The 22,952-nt window shown below is 29.7% G+C and overlaps 3 protein-coding genes across 3 annotated transcripts in view; all 3 read left to right on the forward strand.

Annotated features, from left to right (window-relative positions):
* The window catches only part of br (broad-complex core protein), a 40,891-nt gene extending 36,328 nt beyond the window's left edge, over positions 1 to 4,563 (forward strand). Inside the window, exon 7 of the mRNA XM_065507409.1 lies at positions 3,632 to 4,563. Within this exon, the coding sequence (XP_065363481.1) occupies positions 3,632 to 4,254 (623 nt within the window). The 3' untranslated portion in view covers positions 4,255 to 4,563. The remainder of the gene's footprint in view (positions 1 to 3,631) is intronic.
* A 6,167-nt stretch (positions 4,564 to 10,730) lies between these two features.
* Positions 10,731 to 22,595, forward strand: Der-2 (Derlin-2). Its single transcript, XM_065510144.1, has 4 exons — positions 10,731 to 11,016; positions 11,125 to 11,481; positions 11,546 to 11,709; positions 22,272 to 22,595. The coding sequence occupies exons 1-4, from the start codon at positions 10,924 to 10,926 to the stop codon at positions 22,471 to 22,473; spliced, it is 816 nt and encodes a 271-aa protein (XP_065366216.1). The 5' UTR covers positions 10,731 to 10,923; the 3' UTR covers positions 22,474 to 22,595.
* Positions 12,017 to 17,580, forward strand: LOC135957507 (eukaryotic translation initiation factor 4 gamma 3-like). Its single transcript, XM_065508268.1, has one exon. The coding sequence runs from the start codon at positions 12,172 to 12,174 to the stop codon at positions 17,563 to 17,565; it is 5,394 nt and encodes a 1,797-aa protein (XP_065364340.1). The 5' UTR covers positions 12,017 to 12,171; the 3' UTR covers positions 17,566 to 17,580.
* Positions 22,596 to 22,952: the final 357 nt, after the last annotated feature.

Below are 22,952 nucleotides of genomic sequence, written 5' to 3' on the forward strand. Positions count from 1 at the left end.
CTCAAAAATCAAGGACCTCATTTCCCCAATTTCATTACAAAAAAATATATATATCATGTTATAAATGTGGCGCAACATCAGTGGAGTACAAAGGCTTTAAAAAAAAAACAAATATAAGAAAAAAACACACATATAAAAACATCTGAGTGGTAATAAGAATAAAATATGCATTATTAGAGGATCACACAAATATAAATTGTCTATATCCTGTTAACCAATGAGAGACGAGGTGAGGATCATACTCTTAATCATTCAATCAAATTAAAAAATTAAACACAAAATCAAATTAACTTTTAAGCTTTTTCCTTACAAAAGCTCTAAAGCCTTTTTAGATGACGTAGTTAGTCTAAATTGCTAAAATTTATAATAAAAAAAAAAACCAAACTCACTGACTCTCTATATCACTCTAAAACTAAACTCTCTCTCTCACTCACTGTCACTGTTTCTGTCTGTTTAATGACTTACTAGTGGGCTTTACAACAAACACATTGTTAAAATACAATATTAAAAAATTATATAAATAAACTGTCTCTTTTAGCTGTCTGTCATTTTTGAACACTACACTTTTGTATATTAGCCATTACCTTTTCTTCTCTCTGGTAGTCATTCTCTGGTTTTGAATTCGTTTCAACAGACATACATTATCTCACTCTCTCCTCTCTTTATAATCCTGTAGATATTATTGATCATTGATATATAAACACATCTGCAATCAAAAATAAAAAAATACATATCTATCTTGTATTTGACCATAATGGAGTGATATTTGATTATTGATCATTAGTAGTATTATTGATTGGTATTATCCCAATGTCAAAACAATTTGCATTCTCATACTCTCTTCTACTATATATTTTACATACTTGATTTATTTCCGCTTTCACCTAGAGATGTAAGTATATTCTACAAAAAAAACAACAATTTTTTCCTTAAGTAATTTAAAGAAGCTGCTACAACTATTTAATCTCATCTTCTATTTTTTAAAAAATGCTTACAGAATATAGTGGAGTTTAAATGAAACATTAGTTATCATTTTTAATTCATTCTTAAACAAAAATTATAGACATTTTGCTAAACTTTACTACTTATAGCTAACAAAAATTAACATTAATGAAAAGCTAAGCCTTAAGTAAAAAATTAGATCAAGAAATACAGAGGAATTTATAATCCTCTGTTAATATTGATTTATTGTGCAATTCACTGCTGGTATTGTATAATACTGCTACCAATAGCTTAAATTTAATTTTACTTAGCTGCATTAATATTAATTTATCAGTTGTTCAATTCACAACCTATTGTAAGAGTTGTATGTCGTCTGATTTTACAATAGTTGTACAAATGGTAAACATTTTGTACTACATATACAACCTCCATAAAGTATTTATATTCTGGATCGTTATATATAGAGAAATCTATATAGCAATGTCCGTCTGTCAGTTGAAATTGAATTTCCGAATAAGCTAAAATTTTGCATTCAAGAGTTAAACTCGATTCGAACTTATGTTCCACATATTTTTAAAGCTGTTGAAATAATCTCTAGATTATGTAAACAAACAAATATTTGTTCGAAAGTTCCAAACTAAAAATTTTGCAAAAAAAATTTAAATTTCCAGAATCATTTTATTAATATATGTTCGAATATTCAAATTTAAATTTCCAATTTAAAAATAAAAGTTAAAAATTCCCTGCATTTTAAAGTATATTCAATGTAGGTTTCATACATATAACCATTTTAATATTCGAATTTAAATTACCAATTTCGAAATTAAAAAATTTAAAAATTTTCAATGCAGTTTTATAATATAACTATTTTATTATATGTTCGAATATTCGAATTTAAATTTCCAATTACGAAATTCAAAATTTTGAAAAAAAAATTTTAAATATCCAGCATTTTCAATGTAGTTTTATAATATAAAATATGTTCGAATATTCGAATTTAAATTTCCAATTACGAAATTAAAAATTTTGAAAAAAGATTAAAAATTTTCAGCATTTTAAAGTACACATTTTCAATGTAGTTTCATAATATAACCATTTTAATATATGTTCGAATATTCGAATTTAAATTTCAAAATTCGAAAATAAAAATTTAGAGAAAAAAAATAAAAATTTCAAAAATTTTAATTCATTTTCATATCCATTTTAATATATGGATATAAAAATAAAAATTTCAAAAATTTTAATTCATTTTCATATCCATTTAATATATATTCGGCACAGCCGAATATAGCTCTCTTACTTGTTTTTATTAGATTAAACCAAATTTCATACAACATACAACTCGTACGATAGTTTGTGAATTGAACCACATATTTCTCATCCTGTTAATTCATCAAGGGTAGCTGCTGTTCTCACATTCTGCTCTCTTTCTATAAAACTCAACTCTTTTTCCTCACACTCTATATCTCTCTCTCTATCTCTCATTCTCTAATTCAAACCAATAAAAAGCAAGCTTTAAAACCTGTTTAAAGTTCAATCCATCATTCAATCAATAAGTTTCCATTATTATTTCATTTCTTGATTTCAATTTTACATACATTTAAAAGAATTTATTCTAGTTCTAGTTAAAATTCTTCATAAGCTGTAAGTTTAATTCATTATTATTTAGTTTCATTTTTGGTAAGTTTTTATTTCATTTAACATTTTTTTTATAATTTATATATAATTATTGTTATTTATATTGAACTCATTTCTTTTTTGTTTAAGCTTTTCGTGCATGTCTTATAAGCTTTTGTGGCCTTTTGTAATTATATGAAAATAATCATTAAAAAACTGGAGCATGGTGTTGTATATATACAAGTATTTAGGCATGATTTTTTTTATTTATTTTTAGCTATAGAAATTTGTATTATAGTTGTATATAATTTTTAATATAAGTTGGAAAATATATATATTTATATGAAAACAATGTGTATAAAAATTACCCAAGAAATAAAACCAATAAAAAGTATTTATTGAGCATGCTAAAAAAGTAAATACTTTTCAAAATTGGTAGTTTATTGAAAATCAAAAGTTCAAAAAAACAAAAAAAAACCAAACCAACATTTGTAGATTTTTACTATCGCTTTAGAACCATTACAAAAAAAAACCAAAACCAAAACAACTTTCTTTGAATTTCTCTTCTTAAAACATGTACCTATTTTTTTCTACCGAACAACAATTTTAGACGCGTTTGAATCATATATTTAAATAAAACAAAAACAAAATTTATCAGCTATTTTAAAACATTTTTTATTATATATATTCTTAAATACTTAACTACATAACTAAATTAACCCCAACAAAAAACTCTGTTTATAAAACAATTACCAAAAAATTAAAAAAAACGCTTAGTTCTATCATAGCATTTAAAAAAAAAGGAAAAAGCTCTTAGGTTATATTTAGAAATATTGTGAATTTAATGGAAAAAAAATCAAACTCTAGAGCTTTTTTTCTTAGTAAAAAATAAAACTATGAACTACTATACTTTCCATAACTTTTTTCATTCTTTATTCATTTAATTTTTTCATTTTTCACTTTCAACCAGCACTATTTTTTTACTTTTGAGTTTATCTCTCTCTAGCAAACACGAAAATATTCGATAACTAATATATTATCTTTGTTTATTTCTCTAACCGAATGAATTTAGGACCTCATAATTCAATGCGTTCTAATACCTCTTCACCGACCAGTTCTACCTCAGCACCACCATCACCACCCACGGCCATGACTTCACCAAATTCATCGCTGGGTTCGATGATGTGCAATAATAACAATAACAACAATTCAAGCTTAAATAATGGAGCCGGCCCTTTTAACATACACACCTCGCCGCCCAGACCCGGCAGTGGAGGAGCCTCTGGCATGACACCGTCTAACAACAATACCCCGCAAATGCCTTTACGTATGCCACCACCCACCAGTGGCGGCATAAATGAACCCCAAGAGTGTCCCTACTGCCGCCGCACATTCTCCTGCTACTATTCGTTGAAGCGACACTTTCAGGACAAACACGAACAGTCCGACACCTTGTATGTGTGTGAATTTTGCAATAGACGTTATCGCACCAAGAACTCCTTGACCACCCACAAGAGTCTGCAGCATCGGGGTTCCAGCGGCATGCTGAAAAGGCTATTGAAGACTTCAATGAAAAATGTTTTAGTACCTCCACATCATCACCACCACCATCATCATCATGCCATGACGCATCAAAGAACTGCTTTATTTGACTTCAGCAGTGAGTTGGGCCAACCACCACCAGGCATCCAATAGGATTTATTATGGAATGCAATTTTTTAGAGAATTACAACAAAACAGCAAACACACATGCTCCAGCTGCCAGAGATGAATGAAATCTTTATTAATGTCAATTTTTTAACAACCACCACCAACCAACACTCTGGCCCACATTTTGTTGTCCGTGCAATATTTGATAGATGATACAGAATAACCAGAAAATGCATTCAAAATATAAATACATATATCTGAAACTTTGATATCATCATACCGCTAGATTGATTGATTAATTTTGCTCTATTTTTGCTAAGAAAAACCTCTTCAGTTTTGTACATATAAAGCATAAGTTTTGAAAAGGTTTTTTTTCTCTCTCTCATATAAGATATTTTTTTAAACTTTAGTATATTAATTTATGTATATTTAAGTTAAAACATAATTTCTTCTATAACTAAATAATTTAATTTTAAGTTAAGTTTTTAAGTTTAAAAAGCCTGTCCCCCGGCTTAAACCATGAGCGGGCTGTAAAAGAAAGGAAGAGAATGAAGGACTTTTTTTGGTGTAAAATTTGTGTTGACATGAAACTAAAGATTAAAGGAAGTCTAAATAAAAGAAAATTCAGCATTACAGAGAAAATACATAGAAAAAGAAAAAGAGAGAGATTAAACTCTTAAACTCTTAAGCCGTTAACTTCCGTTATACATATCACCGCGTATACGCAATTTTTATTTGTTTAATTAAATTAAAAATATCTTACAAAATATTAAAAAAATGCTGTTTATATGAATTATATTAGATTTCCTTTTTTCCCATATTTCCATGTAACATTTAATTCATTCAATTATAAAAAAATATTTAATAAAAATTTTGTTTTTCTTTTAATAATTTGTTAATATTTATTGGTTTCCTTTTTAACAAAAAAAAAAAAAACAATAAAACAAACAAATTAAAGCAAAATTTTTTAACAAGAAAATTCTCTAAAAAATCATATTCCAACATAAATAATAAATAATATTTATATTTAATATACATATATAGAAAAAACAAACCACAAATTCGAACTTAAAGGTTTCGATTAAAAAAAATTTTAAAGTTTATTTAACATTTAATGAAATTATTACTTAATTTTAAGACCTAAAAACAAACAACAACAAGTATAATTACATCAGGGAAATACATATTTACAACATTTTATGCAAAAAAATAATAATATACTTCTAAAAACAAACAAAATATTGAAATATTTTTTTAACAAAAAAAAAACTCAGTGATTTTCACCAGTGAAGTACAAATGTCATGAAAGAATAAATAAAACACACAACAAACAACAAAAGCACACAAAAAAGAGCTCTAAAACTAAAACATTTTGAAAATTTACAATTTTGAAAAGAAATATAAAAACCACATTTTTTATCTCATCTTTGAAAACAAAATATTTAAATGTAAATAACAAAAATAAAATCACTGATTTAAATGTAAACAAGCAAATACAATTTAACATTTTATAGATTTTTTTAAATAAATAAAATCTTTAAGCAAATTCAGGTATTAAAGTTAAAAAAAAGCTCAAAATTTATTAAGAAATGAAAACATTTTTTTTTTTATTAAAAAAAAATACACAAATTTTTTGCACATATCTGTAAAATGTCTCAGGAATTTTTCAATTTATATACTAGATATATATATATACATATATATACAACAACAAAACCTTACATATTTATATTACAATTAACAACCTCTATATATAAATAATAACTTATAAATAAGTTTATTTTATATGATAAATAATTAAAAGAAAAAAACACGAAGACGACGATACCGCCATCTATATCGTAGATTTAACAAACAAAAAAGAATAATTAATAATTTCCCTCCTCCATTAAAGCAAAAAAAAAAAACAGTGTTTTATGGCTTAGTGAATTTTTAGAATTCAACTAAAAATAATTGATAAAAAATATTGGAATATTGTGTGCCATTTCATACATAAATATAAATATATAAGTTATACTCTGGGTGACATAAAAGCAGGCCAACTGATAAATGCTTGAAAACAGTTTTATAATCCTTAATATATTTTTCTATTTTCTGGAGTTTTTTCTTTTTCTTACAATGATTACGATTTAATTATTTCAAAACGATTTCTATAAATTTCACTAAAATTTTCAAATTAATTTGAGTCATTAAAAATGTCAAAATGACACCAGATGTCAACAGAATTGATTAATGCAAACATATTAATGATCCAACTTCAATTTGTTCAGAAATTCTTAAAATATTATTTTCTTTTTCTTACTAAACAACAATTGAAATCGCATTGCTCGATAGCGTGTTTTATTTATTTCAATACGATTTCTATAAAATTCATTAAAATTTTCCAATTATCAAGTTCAAACCTAACTTTCCGCCTTTTTACAAAATATAACCCAGCAATACAAAATCCTATATTTTTACCGGAAAAAGGACCCAGTGAGATTAAACAGTCAGATACTTTTGTAAAATAGTTGATGATGCAAAACATTCATAATCAATTTTTAATTTGTCGAAGATTTATAAAACAAATTTTGAAATTAAATATTTGATTATGAAACTTGTTTCTAACAAAATATCTCTCGACCACTTTTATGCCAACTCTCAGTGTATACGGAAAAGTGTTACCTCATCAAATAAGAAATCAATATGCACCTCATGTTTTTTTTATTAACTAACTACGGGCGTTTTATCATTACAATTAAACTAGAAATTGTTTATTTCTTTATGTAATTATTTTATAATTTTAATCTTAAGTTTAGTTTTAAATTAACCATTATAATTTGAAATACCTCGTAGCTTTTAGTTTTATAAGATGGTCTCTTTTATTTTTTTTATTAGTTCTTTAGGTTTTTTTTTTGTAATTTTATGGTAAAAATTTCGAAAGCTCAAATTTTGAAAGAAAAAAATGCCTACAAACTGTGATCTTTATTTTCAAATATCCAATATTTTTTTTTAAAAAAAAACTTTAATCTAAATTTATGTTTGGCTGTTATCTATTTTTATGCATATATATTTTTTTATAATTTTTAAAAAATATTTTTTTGTCAAAATTTTGTTTTGGAAAATAAAAAATTTATGTTTGTTTGAAAAAAAAAGTTTGGATTTGTTTTGTTGATAATGAAACCCAGCGCCATAGACCAGTAAACCCCGTTAAAACCCTCTAAAACCAGTGCCAAGTTTACAGTTTCTTTTTTTATGAATGATAAAAACAATAATGGAACATAATAAAGGACCATGGTAACACCTCAGGTTGTTAATATATATATAAACAAAAATTAAAAAATAATTATTAAAATAAAAACTTTTTTCTAAATTCTATAAAAAAATTCTTTTTTCTAAAAAAAAAACTAAAAAAATCTTTAAAAACATATTACAATTTCCAAGAAACTTGTGTAGTTAATAATGTAAAACTTATAAATTAATATGTAAAAAAAAAACAAAAAATATCTTTAAAAAAGAAAAGTTTTCACTTTGAACTAAAAATTATAATCAATTGTAAACATTTTTAAAACTATTTTTAACAAAAACAAAGTGAAAACTTTTCCTAAAATTCATCATAATAATAATAATTTGTATAAAATAAAATCCCCAATCCCTGAATATTATAAACAAACAAAAAAAAAACACAATAAAAATCATATATTTAACGATATTTGAAAATTATTTGTTTGAAGAATTTTTTAACATGGACTTTGTTTCAAAATCTAAAAAGATCTGTATGTATTATTGTTGTTATTGCAAATAAAATATATAAAAAAAACCCAAACAAACATGTTAAAACAAATCTCAAAATTTTTTTAAATTTAATACAAACTAAAACAAAAAAATGCAACGCATATCAAGGAAAATTAAGAAAACAAAATAACCTCAATATTATATAAAACATGAAAAAAAATCGAAAAATTAACAAACAAACAAAACAATTTTAGGTAATTAAAATTAAAATAATGAAACTCTTTAGTCAAAATTACGAAATTTTTTTTAAACTTAACTCTTAGTCGTACTACGTCTTTTTTATTTTAACATTTTTTAAAACAAAATCTGTGATTTAAAACAAAATTTAAATTTTTATTATTATAAATGATATATAGTAAATAAAAACAAAGCAAAATTAATTATAAATAAAACCACACAACTTGAATAAAGAAAAAAATTATTTCAAAATTAAAAAATTTTGGTAAATCATTTTTTGAAATTTCTCTAAAATATCACTTTTCACTTTTCTTACTAAGTAACTCTACACTCTCTAGGCCAAATAAATATTTGTTTTAACATTTCACAACAAGATTTTTTAACAACATCGTCAACAAAAAAATGTACATTTCTTTAAACACTTAAAAAATAAATAAATAAATACTTATTCATTTACAACAGGAAATAGCAACAATTTTCTTAGATACACTGACATTAAACTCTAACCCCCTCCCCCCAATACAATACATACTTAACTTATATAATCACTGCTCCTTAAGTATTGAAAATATTTGAAAAATAAAAATTCAACAACAAGAAATAAATCATTTATTGACAAAAGTCCGAATTTATATAAAAAGAAAAAAAAGCATATAAAAAAAATTAAATTAAAAATGAAAATAGTTTTAATGTTTTAAATAAGTTTACCAAGATATGAATGATGAAAAAAAATACGATTGAATTAATTAATTATTCTATAATGTAAATGTTATATTTTAATGAAACCCACAACAAATAAAAATAATAATAAAGAAAAAACAGAAATATATAAAATGAAAGATAAATTGAATGAAGTGTGACGTTTAAATATTGATAGAAATATGGAATGTATTTTAAACTCTTCTTAAGAGCAACAAAATACAGGCAAGGTGAAGCATAATTTTTGAATAATTATAAATCAATTGCATGTATACAAAAATAAAGCAAAAAAAACTTTAAAAAAATTTAAAATCTACTGTGTTTTATTTTATTGAACTTCATAAGTTTTTGCGATATAATTTACCATTAATATTACTGGATGGAGTTCGTCATTGAACCAAAATGTCCTGAATTTTTGTTCATATTTATTATGACAAATTTAATTTGAGTTCGTAAAATATATGTGGCCTTCGAAAAGTTGTTTTCATTCAACCAACATACCGACCCTCCCTATTTAAAATGAATATCTAGTTCCGTAAGATATATCGCACTGGTTCCTCTAAAGAGCGTCAACTCAAGATTTTTCAAATTTCACTTTTTGCAAGAAATCGATGTGCATTGGTCATATCTACCCACTGTAAAAATCTGCTATCATTTTCTCTACTCTTTCGCCAAAAAATACAGTTGTATCCGTACAGTTGTTTCATTGTAATGTATTGAAAAAAAATAGTTTTTTGCTTCTACTGAACATTTTAAAATTTTGAGTTGACGCTCTATAGAGGAACCAGTGCGATATGTACCATGGTATGTAGCACATTAAATTTGTAACTGAAGGACGAGAAATTTAAACTTATCCTGCCAAAAATTGGCTAATTCAACAACCACCTACTTTTAAAGAATTCAATTTCCAATGACCTCGAACAATTTTATAACGGAATTTGGGGTGAATTTTCAGTGCCCAAAAAGAAAACGAGAGTGTATTTTTTACAAAAAGTCCCATCACTAAAACAAACAAAAAATAATAATTTATTGACAACAACTACCACTAACTAGTTATCGATATGAACGACTTGACTCATCACTGATAAAGATGGGATAGATACTCTACCTATACCAGTACTAATTTCTATGTTGCCGGACATAATTTTTACATTAATTAGCTTTGGATGAAAACTAAAAAAATAGTGGCAGCACCGCCAAAGTTTTATATCAGCTGTTCAAATAAAATTTTTATGAGCGGTAATTATTTATGCAGTGCTGCCAGTTTCGGGGATTATTTATCCCCAAAAACCAAAAACGTTAAAATAAAATTCTATTGAAAATATTCAAGTTTAAAACCTTTTCCCCAGTACAAATACAAATTGATTACGCTTGCAAAGGTTTCCTTTTATAAAATGAGGCCCTTAATAAATAATAATATGAAACCAATTAGTTTTTAAATTTAATAACTATTATCCGAAATTTTTAGACTTACCTTCTCGAGAAATTAAATTATTCCACTATTTTCGGCATAAAAAAATCTGGGGTGGCGCCCACAAAATAAAGTTTACCCGAATTAAATTATAAATTTTCGCACCTCTATTTCATAACTTTTATTAACTCAAATAATTTTTATAAATACCTAAATCATACTACAAAATATTATGAGGATCGGTCATAATTGTTTTAGCACCGATATAAAACTCTGTGGGCTTTAGAACATACTATGGCTGAGGATTTTTGGGGATACAAAAACATTAACTGGGGAAGAAAACTGAAGAAATACTGACAACATTAGCCATCAGCTGTTTGGAAAGAAATTGTGTGTGGTAGTGCAGAATTTGGTGGACTAATAAAAGATTTTGTAAATATTTATAAGTGCATCTCAAGAAACTGACAGTTGTGCATTATAATTCATTGTTTTGGCTAAAAAATCAATTACAATCTTTGTGGCAAAATTATCGAAGAGTAAAGACTAAACAAAGAAATCAATGGTCTGGTGTTTGTAGCCAATCCAACGAAGAATTTGTTGCAACATTTTAGCGGCTTTTGCAGGTATCCTGTAATAAATACACATAGTGCGCCATGGCGCTGCAATCAATACGACAATTTTATCTTGAAATACCACCAGTAACACGTTTTTATACAACGGCATGCGTTATCACAACATTGGCAGTGGTTAGTGCTAAATGAGAATCTTTTGATATTATGGACACGTCATCCACTTCAATTTTATTTGCTCAATAAATGCATTTATGGTTAACTTGTTTGTTTTTTATCTTGTAGCATTTGGATTTAGTATCGCCCTTACAATTGTACTTCAATCCCATCTTGATTATACGTAAATTGCAATTATGGCGTTTGGCCACCACTTTCCTATTCTTCGGTTCAGTGGGCATAAGTTTCTTCTTTAATATGGTATTCACATATCGCTATTGTCGCATGTTGGAGGAAGGTTCATTCCGCGGTCGTAGCTCAGATTTTGTTATGATGTTCCTGTTTGGCGGTGCCCTAATGACCTTCTTTGGTTTGTTTGTGAACTTGTTGTTTTTGGGACAGGCCTTTACCCTCATGTTGGTGTATGTGTGGTCCAGGCGGAATCCATTCGTTCGTATGAATTTCTTTGGTGTTATGAATTTTCAGGTAAATTATTTGTATTTTAAGTGGATTTTTTTTATTCATAGATTAATTATTGTGCTTTTTGCAGGCTCCCTACTTACCATGGGTTCTGTTATGTTGCTCCATGATCTTGGGTAATACTATATGGGTGGATATCATAGGCATGGGTGTTGGTCATATTTATTATTTCCTAGAAGATGTATTTCCATTCCAAAGAAACGGCTATAAATTTCTTAAAACACCAAACTTTTTGTAAGTAATTCAAATACTATTTAAACTTAAGTTGTTTTCTCGTATAGAAATTTCAGGAAAAATAAACTAACAAGTGATATATTTGTCTTTGCTAAATTAGTCAGTTTTATTCGTAATCAATTAATCAGAAAAATAAAAAATTTTATTGAAATTTTGGTTACGAGAGATTGTTTTCTAAAAAAAGGTTTTATCAATTATTCGTACCTATTAGGGTTCCTAATTTTCCCTATATTTTTTACTAAATTCTGTCAAAGAACATTAAATTCGCTAAACGTATTTAAACCGGACAATATACAAGAATAATAATTAATTCGGATATAATAATAATATTTATTTACAAAATAACGTTGCATATTTTATCTAACAAAACGACAGTGAATTTTTCTGAAACTTCGAAGAAAATACTATCGAGCAACAGAATTTTAAGCTTAACTGTCGTATATACAAAAAGAACCTGTATATATGATGAGAGGAACAACCAACAAACTGTCTTCAAATAGGCAACAGGTATCTGATGTTGAAAAATTGTCGTTGTCACAGGGTCAGCAAACATTTAGTGGCCAGCATATACTATACACACCGGTCTTATATATCTCAGGGAACGGTAGTTATGTAGCAGCACCATCTGCGGGTTATACTTTACCCCAACAGAGTGGGCTGCAACAGCCAACTCTAAGTGCAGCAGTTTCAGCCTCTGCTGTATCATCACAACCCCCATTGCAACTTCTACACGGCATTCAGCCATCAGTTTCTTCTGGGCAACAAACAGATTTATATAAAATGCAGCCCCAATCGGGGCAAAACATCTATGTTCCGCAAAGTACGGCCAATAATTCAACAGGTAGATCAAATCAACCTGCAAATGGTAATATTTATAGACAAAATCCTTCAAGTCCTTCACCTAGGAACACATATGTCCATTCCACTATTTATCCCGCAGTGCAACAAAACTTTGTGTTGGGACACTTTACAGCACCATATGCAACGCGCACACCACAATTACAACAGTGTCAATATTCACCTCAAAACTATCCGCAAATGTATTTTCCATATTATTTGCAACAGCCGCCACAACAACAACGTACTGCAGTTAAGCCCGGAGTCGGTGTGGGATTAAGCAGTGCTATGACAGTACAACCACGTGGTTCTGTTAGTGGCCCTACAGCACCTGGCAACCAAGCTCAGTTGCCATTAGGTGTAGCTCCGACAAGTACGGTTTTAAGTTTTGCAAGTAAAACGGCAGCTAAACCAGTAAGAGTTGCACCATTAGTTGGAATGCCACATCAGCCACCACCTCAACAGCAACTACAAAATCCGATCCAAACGAAGGGGAAGCTGCGTTCTCATGCTCTGCAAATTATCCATCCTGTTACAAATAGAAATATTTTGGAGGAGTCAGATATTGCCAAGAATGAGTCGACTAATATTGCATCGGGTTGCCAATCATCGTCATCATCTACAAATGCAGTTCCATCGTTAGATATAGAAATTGAATCCTTATCAACAGCATCGACTTTATCTATTAAATCAGAACTAAACATACCTGAAACTTTAAAATCCCATACGGAAGTCGTGCAACCTATAGAAGAATTCGTTGATAGAAACTTTAAAGAAACAACTCAGCAACAGCAGAAAACAGCAATTGTATCGCCATTGACAGACGTGCCATCTGTTGAAATTTTAACGACACAACCACAGAAACAAAAAACTAAAAAATCCCAGAATATTGCCGACATGAAACTGGACCAAAACTTGTGTCAAGGCAATTGTGTTCAAGATTCGCTTCCAACAAATTATATTAACCAAGAAGTACAAGAACAATTAAAAGATCAAAAACTAGAGGAAAATATATCATCCAAGTCGCCGTCATCATCTTTAAAAACTTCAAGTGATAATAATACTATTAGTAAACAAAAGCAGAGCAAAGAAAGTTGTACAGAAGAATATTTTGAGCAAGAAAAATCTTCTATTTGTAATATTGCGGATTCTGTAAAAACTATGCCACTAGGAATACAAGAATTTGCAATATTACCACAACAAAAACAAATAAATATTGTTAATAGTAGTAGTAATGTGCAACATAAAGAAGAGCAGGAACAACGAGAAAGCCAATATACAAATGCCACAAATGGTAATTCATTAACAACGACAACAGCCGCAACATTGAATGAATCAACAGACAACACAAACAATTTGTCTACGAATACAACAAATAAAAATGCTGACAAATTAGATAACAAGAATGATAATATTACGGAAAAAACTGAAGTAGCATCAGCAACAATTGAAACTGTAACTGGATGCGCCGATACGTGTAAGACTATAACCCTGGAAGATGAAGATCGTGATGAAACAGATAAGCCGAATTTCGATTCAGAAAACAAACAAAATGTTGAAAATAGTTCGACAAAATCATCAACAACACCAACAAATAATAATGCAACTACTATTTCCACTAAAAATGAAAAAACGAAAACTGAACCTAGCAATGACAATAATAATGAGAGTAAGGAAGGCAGCGATGATAAAAAGGAAGGAGTTGGCGAAGATAATAACAACACAGACGAAACGGCTGCCAATAACAAGCCATCATTGATTAACTACAATGAAGGTCAATGGTCGCCCTCAAATCCTAGCGGAAAAAAACAGTACAATCGTGACCAAATGATGCAATTGCGTGAGGTAAAGGCTTCTCGTATACAGCCCGAAGTAAAGAACACATCAATATTTTCGCAAACCAATTTAATGCCAGCATTTGCTTCGCGCGGCAATAAAAAGGTACAATCTATGGTTGGTGGCTTCGGTGGCGCAAGGCACTGCCGTAGTTTTGATGCCAACTATCAAAATAATTATATGAAACAGAGTTCAATGTCGGGTCGCGGAGGAGCCGATGTCGGTCACCATAATCGAAATAGTGGCAAACCTATAATACATTTAAATCTATCTTTGAATCAAGACGTCAAACTGAATGAAGCCGATAACGCTTGGCGTCCTAGCGTATTGGTTAAATGTGCTGAGAAACAAATTGATCCTGAACTTAAGGCGCAACGTGAAAAGGATGAATTGATACGACGTGTCCGAGGCATATTAAACAAACTAACACCTGAGAAGTTTGAACCACTTGTGGAAGAAATTATTAAACTTAAAATCGATAACATGGAGAAAATGGAAGCTGTAATGATTTTGGTTTTTGAAAAAGCTATCGATGAGCCCAATTTTTCAGTGTCATACGCTAGTTTATGTCACCGTTTAATCAACGAAGTAAAAGCCCGCGACGAACACATGGAGAGTGGAACTAAATCCAATCTCGCCTATTTCCGTAATGCTTTATTGGACAAGACCGAAAGAGAGTTCAATCAGAATGTCACGAAAAGCAGTGCAAAGGAGGAAAAACTGAAGCCCATAAGAGAAAAAATTAATAATCCCACAGATCCCAAGGAAAAGGTAGAACTTGAGGCTTTATTGGATGAAGAAGAGCGCAAGATTCGTCGACGTTCTGGTGGTACTGTGCGTTTTATTGGTGAACTATTTAAGATATCCATACTAACGGGCAAAATCATACACACATGTATCGAAGCTCTGCTTAAAGATCCAAATAATGAGGATATGTTGGAATGTCTATGCAAGCTTTTAACTACTGTGGGTCAGAAATTCGAACAGACACACATCTCCAAAGATGATGAACGCAAATACTCATTAGAGAGCGTAATACAACGCATGCAAAATATCGCTTTAAAACATGAAAATTCAAAAATATCATCACGTATCCGCTTTATGTTACAAGATGTCATTGATTTGCGAAAAAAGAAATGGCAGTCGACACGCAATGAGGCACCCAAGACTATGGAACAAATAGAAAAGGAGGCTAATAATGAAAAATTGAGCAATCCGTATCATTATATGAACTCAATGCCAGGTGGTTCAGCGAAACACGATGGGGGAGGTCGTAATGATAGTCGTTCCGGAAATTACGAAGGTACTCATAGTCAACAAGGTGCCACTGGAAGTCTTAAACGTCGACAGGGTGGTGGTGGAGTTAGTGGCGGTAGTCATAGTCAGTCGGGAAATTCAAATAATGACGACACTTGGCATGTACAGACTGGCAAAGGTAATCGTACACAGGCAGTAGATTCTAGTAAACTAGTTGGATTGACTACGGTTGATATGAATAATAAGAAAATGGGTGGTCTTTCGTTATTCCTATGGCCTAAAACTTCATCGCAACCAACAACAATTCCATCAAATTCTTTTGCTGCCAACAAAAGTTCCGATCGGGACCCTAGTGGAAAGCGTAATAAGGGTTCATATAACAAAGGATCCATGAAACGTGATCGCCATGGTCATGGTAGATTACTCTCACGGACTGGGTCAACACAAGCATCACGAGAAAACTCCTCTTCCCGTAGTAGCCAAAAAGTATGTGGCATGGGCGGTGGTAATTCATCAAATATGCAAAAATCAGCTAGTCATTCCAAATATCAACAACCAATGTTGTCGTCCACTTCATTATCTAGAATGACTTCATCAAAAATGTCCGGCATGTCAACAGGCAGAGGTGGTAGTGGACACACTGCAAGTTCTAGTTTATACCGTGATAATCAACAACAACAGTCTTCTCACTATTCATCTAATGTAACAGATCATCAACAGCAACATTTCAAACCAGCCGCTAGTGAATCAACTCAGCCGTCATCTGCGCCGCCAGCAGTTTTTGAAGAACCATCTTATGCGGATTTAAAAATAATTAAAGCTGTTGTCATTGAGATGGGAGAAAATGCTGCCAACTCGAAATGTATAGATAACACGACAGTATCGTGTATAAAGAAAATCAAGGAAAATCAACGCTGTGGTTTGGTCTATTACATAATTACGGATTATTTGCATTTAGCAAATGTTGGACCAATGTGCCGGCGACACCTGGCTAATGTTGTAGCGTTTTTAATTGAAAATAAATACATTTCCGCCGAACACTTCCGCTTGGCCTATAAACACTTTTCCGAATTTGCGTGTGATTTAATTGTTGACATACCCGAACTATGGTTGTACATATTCGAATTTACCGGACCCTTAATAGTTAAGAAACTAATAACTGCAAATGATTTATGGAACACACAACTGAGTGAAAGCGGCTCACCTAATTTTTGCCTCAAATTCCTTAAAACCTTTTTAAAGTACTGCACACGAGAAGTAGGTCCCAGATTTACACGCAACATGTGGAATAAAAATCACATAAAGTGGACAGATTTTATGAATGAAAATGAAGTTAACAACTTTATTCAAACAAATAAATTTGAATATGTTGAAAATGAAGAATACCAACCAGATATAGATAACAAAGAATCTAAAGAAAAGCGTAATAAACGTGTAGTGAAGCATATCGATCAATTATTAAAAGAGGGCTCCAATGCTGACAATCTCATTGATTATATCAATGGAAATATAGTAGATGTGGATAAAACGTTCATTAAAAGTTTAACGACTACGTTGACAAGCTTTGCTATAAAGGATTCCAATAATTATAGTTTAGATTTACCGTGCTTCCAGAAAATGTGCATACCTGTACTGCTGCGTTACTTAGACAATAAAGAAGACTTGGAACTGGAATGCCTATATGCCATACAATTGTTGGTTCATAATCTAGAACATCCAAGAGGATTATTGGGAGCTATTTTTGGTGAGCTAAACGATGCAGATGTCATTCCCCAAGAAACATTTATAGCGTGGCGTGATTCAAAGGACCAATCAACTGGAAAAGGTGTGGCCGTCAAAGCTCTTAATTCATTTTTCAATCAAGTTATAAACTGTGAATTGTGCTGTGCAACTATTAGAAGACAAACAAAAAAACTTAAAAAATAATTTTTTTTTATATAAAAAATATAAAAAAACTTTTTGTATTGAATTATGGGAAATTAAGTCGAATTATGTAATGAAAAAACTATATAAATTCTTAATTTTATGTTGTACTTTTTTATTGTATTTTTAAAAGTAAACTTGTGTGAAATGAATAATATATTATAATAAATAAAAAATAATATTTAAAACGCAACACTGTAATGAGTAAATAAACAAAATTTTGTGCGCTAAAGAAAATAATTAAAAATTAATTAATTTATTAAAGGTTTACTTATAAAATCGATTTGCATTATTAAATATTGTTTGCTATTTTGTATAAAACAAACATAATAAATACATTGTAATTGGTATTACTGCATAGTAAAAATGAGCGATATTTCCATACATGTGATTTAATCACCGTGATTGAAAAATCACTGTTAACAACTGTTACTGAAAATAGCAAGTAACAGGTGCATTTATGTCGTTATTTCATATTTTTCAACATACATATATACTGTTAAATGTCAATCCTTTATATTTGTTAACATTCACTGGTATCATTTTTGAAAAATCACTCGAACATCTGTAGTGAATAACAAAGTGGTAACGTTCAGTGGTAACGTTTATTTTTTAATCGTCCGATTAAAAAATATTGAAATATATTATCTAAGAATAGTATTCCGTTCCAGAAATCTTCAGATTTATTTTTGTAAGATTGTAAGTATTTTTCAATCGGACGACAGAGTAAGAGTTTGGAGAAGGCCAAACACTGAATTGGAAAAAAACCATGTAGTAAACACTGTCAAACATGGTGGAGGAGGTGTCATGTTGTGGGGTTGTATGGGTGCATCTGGTATAGGAAACTTAGTTTTCATCGACGGTTCAATGGACAAAACAGTGTACCTTAATATTTTAAAAGAAAACCTACTACAATGCGCTCTTAAGTTAAAGTTAAAGCATCATGTTCCCCACATTCTCTCGACTCCTCCGCAATCACCTGACATGAATCCCATTGAACATCTGCGAGATAATTTGGTCGGACGTGAAGGAAAGCACCATAGTATTAATAAGACTCAACTTAAAGAAGTCCTGTCACAAGAATTGCAAAATATTGGAGCTGACGTCACCAAAAATTAGTCGATTCAATGCCAAGACGATTAAAAGAAGCCATTAAAAAGATAGACTACTCCACAAAATATTAAACTATTAAAAAAACGATTTTCCTATTAAAAATTAGAAACTGTGTGAATATTTTTGTCCCCTTAAAATCGAACTTCGAAACTTTAGTTAATTTTTTTTCTGAAATGTGCCAACTTATGTTTAGTTTTTTTTTTTTAAATCAATAATTGTATATATAATATATATAATAATTATATATAATAAAATTAATTGTAGTTTTTTATATTAATTGTAGTTTTTTATATAGTTAGTAGCTTTTATTAACCATATAAGGCCCTTAAGGGCTCGGTTATGTAATTGAAGAATTAATAAAAAAAAAAAAAATACGAAAGTTGTGGCCTTCGTTTAAAAAATATGGAAGATTAAAGATAAATCTGTATGCTGTGTGAATATTTAAGTCCGGCACTGTATATACGAGAGAAAGATTTTCGGAAAAGGTTTTATCAATTATTCGTATCTATTAGGGTTGCTAATTTCGCGTATATTTTTTACTAAACTATGCCAAAAAACAGCGTATCTTTGGAAGTTTTAATGTTTTAAAATTTGAATTAAGTCGACCTATTAGAAATGTTAACTTTCTTGTTTTAATTAGAAATGTTTCTGTTTTTGTTACACGGATAAAAGAGTTTTGGTTGCGTTAACCAAATTTATTGATAAATAAATAATTCACTCTAAATGTTCGAGTATATGGGCATTTTGAGTGAAAAGTCCACCCAGGCCGAAAAATTAGAAGTTAATTCAAATCAAATTTGCTCCAAATAAGTTTTATATACAGTGGTGGTCAAAACATATGCAACCAGAAACAGAATTTTACAAAAGTGGTTTAAACTAGTTTAAGATGTAAACAAAAATATTAATTTGCTTATAATATTTTTTAATTAATGCTTTAAAAATAAGAATATGAAATTTAATTCAGAATTGTTTGCATTGAAAAGAAAAAAAATTAAAAAACTACGTATGGGTTGATATTTCATTGGTCAAAACATATGCAACTAATTGCTTTTAAAACATTTCTGTCTATAAAACTTAATATTTCGTGCCAAATCCTATATTTTCAATGACGGCCTTACATCGGCAAGGCAGTGAAGCTATCAAATTGGTAATAAAATTTGCAGGAATAGCGTTCCAAGCATCTACCAATCCTTGAAACATAATATCTGAATTAGTGCAATTTTCGGGGTCGATTCTTTGATTAACGATTTCCCAAATATTCTCAATGGGATTTAAATCTAGTAATTGTGGTGGCCATTCCATTACCGAAACTCTTTCTTGTGCTAACCACGATTTAACAACATGTGAAGAGTGCTTGGGGTCGTTATCGTGCTGAATAACTCATCGAAGAGGCATATTATCCTCAGAATTTGGAAGCATTACTCTTTCCAAGATGTCTCTATAGATAAATCCATCCATTATTTCATTAATTTAGAGCGATGGGACAACTCCAGCAGCAGAAAAACAACCCCCATACCATTACGTTGCATCCTGCATGCTTCACCGACGTTTTCCCTACGCGCAAAAACCGCTTATATCAAAACGTAATCAAAAGAAACGTTTGAAGTTTGATATGGAGTATTTAAATTGGCCAGAAAACAAATGGACGACTGTCCTATTTAGCGACGAATCCGAATTTAATATCATCGGAAGTGATTTCATGTGTTACGTAAGACGACCGCTTAACACGCGGCTTCAAGCACGATACTGTAAAAAGACACTGAAACATGAAGGATGCAACGTAATGGTATGGGGGCAGTTTTTCTGTTGCTGGAGTTGTCCCATCGCTCTAAATTAATGAAATAATGGATGGATTTATCTATAGAGACATCTTGGAAAGAGTAATGCTTCCAAATGCTGTGGATAATATGCCTCTTCGATGAATTATTCGCACGATAACGACCCCAAGCATTCTTCACATGTTGTTAAATCGTGGTTAGCACAAGAAAGAGTTTCGGTAATGGAATGGCCACCACAATTACTAGATTTAAATCCCATTGAGAACATTTGGAAAATCGTTAATCAAAGAATCGACCCCGAAAATTGCACTAATTCAGATATTATGTTTCAAGGATTGGTAGATGCTTGGAACGCTATTCCTGCAAATTTTATTACCAATTTGATAGCTTCACTGCCTTGCCGATGTAAGGCCGTGATTGAAAATATAGGATTTGCCACGAAATATTAAGTTTTATAGACAGAAATGTTTTAAAAGCAATTAGTTGCATATGTTTTGGCCAATGAAATATCAACCCATACGTAGTTTTTTATTTTTTTTTTCTTTCAATGCAAAAAATTCTGAATTAAATTTCATATTCTTATTTTTAAAGCATTAATTAAAAAATATTATAAGCAAATGAATATTTTTGTTTACATCTTAAACTAGTTTAAACCACTTGTGTAAAATTCTGTTGCTGGTTGCATATGTTTTGACCACCACTGTATACAGTAATCATGGCACCTAATGATGAGGACGTTTCCGAAAATCATTTTAACGACCATAAATCTCTTGAAAATTTTGGTATCCACATAAAATTCAACAGAAATAAGTTTCATATAGACATAAATTATGCGAACTAATTTCATGGCGATCGGATTTAAGCTTATGTTTTGTTCCCGTATAGAAAATTTCAAGAAAAAACAAGTGAAAGTGATATACATATTTGAAAAAAATTCCCCGGGAGTTTTTTCCCTTTTCATTTTTTCACATGTGTATAATTTGAATAGGAAAAATGAGAAAAGGGAAAAAACTCCCTGGGAATTTTTTTTCATAATTGGGCTGTATATACATTTTTGGTTGAAGTTACCATTATCATTAAAATACCGTTACGAAAAAAAACAAATTAGCATTGCCTTTCAACATTCTCAGAACGTTAAACAAAAAACGTTTTTACATTTATACCTAAACCTTATATGGAACGAATTTATTGATTTTCAATATAAAAAATTACCTGACTGATTTGTAACGTTTTCGTTTTTATATCGAATTTATATATTTTGTAAATTGAATCAACATGCTTTAGTCGTTTTCCCCCTGTTTAGAAAACCAAATTCAAGTAACGTTTTCGGGGTCCCATGTCCTTTAAATAAAATCTACATGATTTATACCCGTAACTTCAAAAAATAGATATCCATGGTGTAAAATACCCAGCAGATAAATTTACCTAAAAGGTAACTTGACATTAATTTCAAACCGATATCTACGGGTAAAAAATGCCATATATTTTTACTCCATTAGTAGCTAAGCACTGATAGATATCTTTTTGTTGAAATTTCGGGCATTATTCGTTTTAATTTCGAGTAAAATTTATCGTAATTTAAATTTGAGATCATGACATTCAATACCAAGCATGAAATGTAGTACATTTTATCATAACTTCGATATCAAAATCATTTTTCGATACGATAGCTTCGACGTGTAAAAAATTTCAACTATTATTTTAGAATTGTTTATGAAACCGTTAACCAAATCAACCAATTTTAAAATATAAGATCTTTTTAATTTGTTTATAATTTTTTTTTAAAAAAAATTTATTAACAATAAATATTTTTTACAGGAAAGTACTTTTTAATGAACACATTGATCGTAACTATCAGCCTCTTCCCGAAGATCGTCCCGGTGGTTTTAACTGGGGTGGCGAAGAAGTTGAACCCCAACCAGCACCAGAGGCTGATAACAATGAACCCGCAGCTGCAGAAGGTGCACAAAATCCAGATGAAAACAATGACCAAAGAGCGGCAAGACCAGCACAAAATTAATTCTTAGCTGTAGAGTAAATGTTGGAATAAAAAACAAATAAAACACAAATAACCCGCCGTGTTTTGCCGTGTACAAAATAAGAAACAAAAACTTTAAAAAAGAAAGAAAAAAAAACTAACACCACAAAACATTTCCTAATGTGTAACATTTATAATTTTGTTCATTTATTTGTTTTTATACCTTTAGTGAGAAATATTTTTGTTTGTATTGAATAGTTTTTTTGGGTAATGTTTTAATTAATAAATTCCTTTTTTATACATCATTATGAAAACAATTTAATATCTATATATATATAAAAGAAAAATAAAATGAATTTTTGGGGGAATTGAGTGAAAAAGTCTATACTTAATAAAATAAAACACTAAAAAAAAGTTAAACTCTGTATAAAAAAAATACCATACATTTTTTTTAGTAAATAAAACACAATTAATTTAAAATAAAACAACGGTTATTTTTTGGTTTACATTATAATGAATAA

This window comes from Calliphora vicina, chromosome 4 (assembly GCF_958450345.1).
Source record: "Calliphora vicina chromosome 4, idCalVici1.1, whole genome shotgun sequence".
NCBI lineage: Eukaryota > Metazoa > Arthropoda > Insecta > Diptera > Calliphoridae > Calliphora > Calliphora vicina.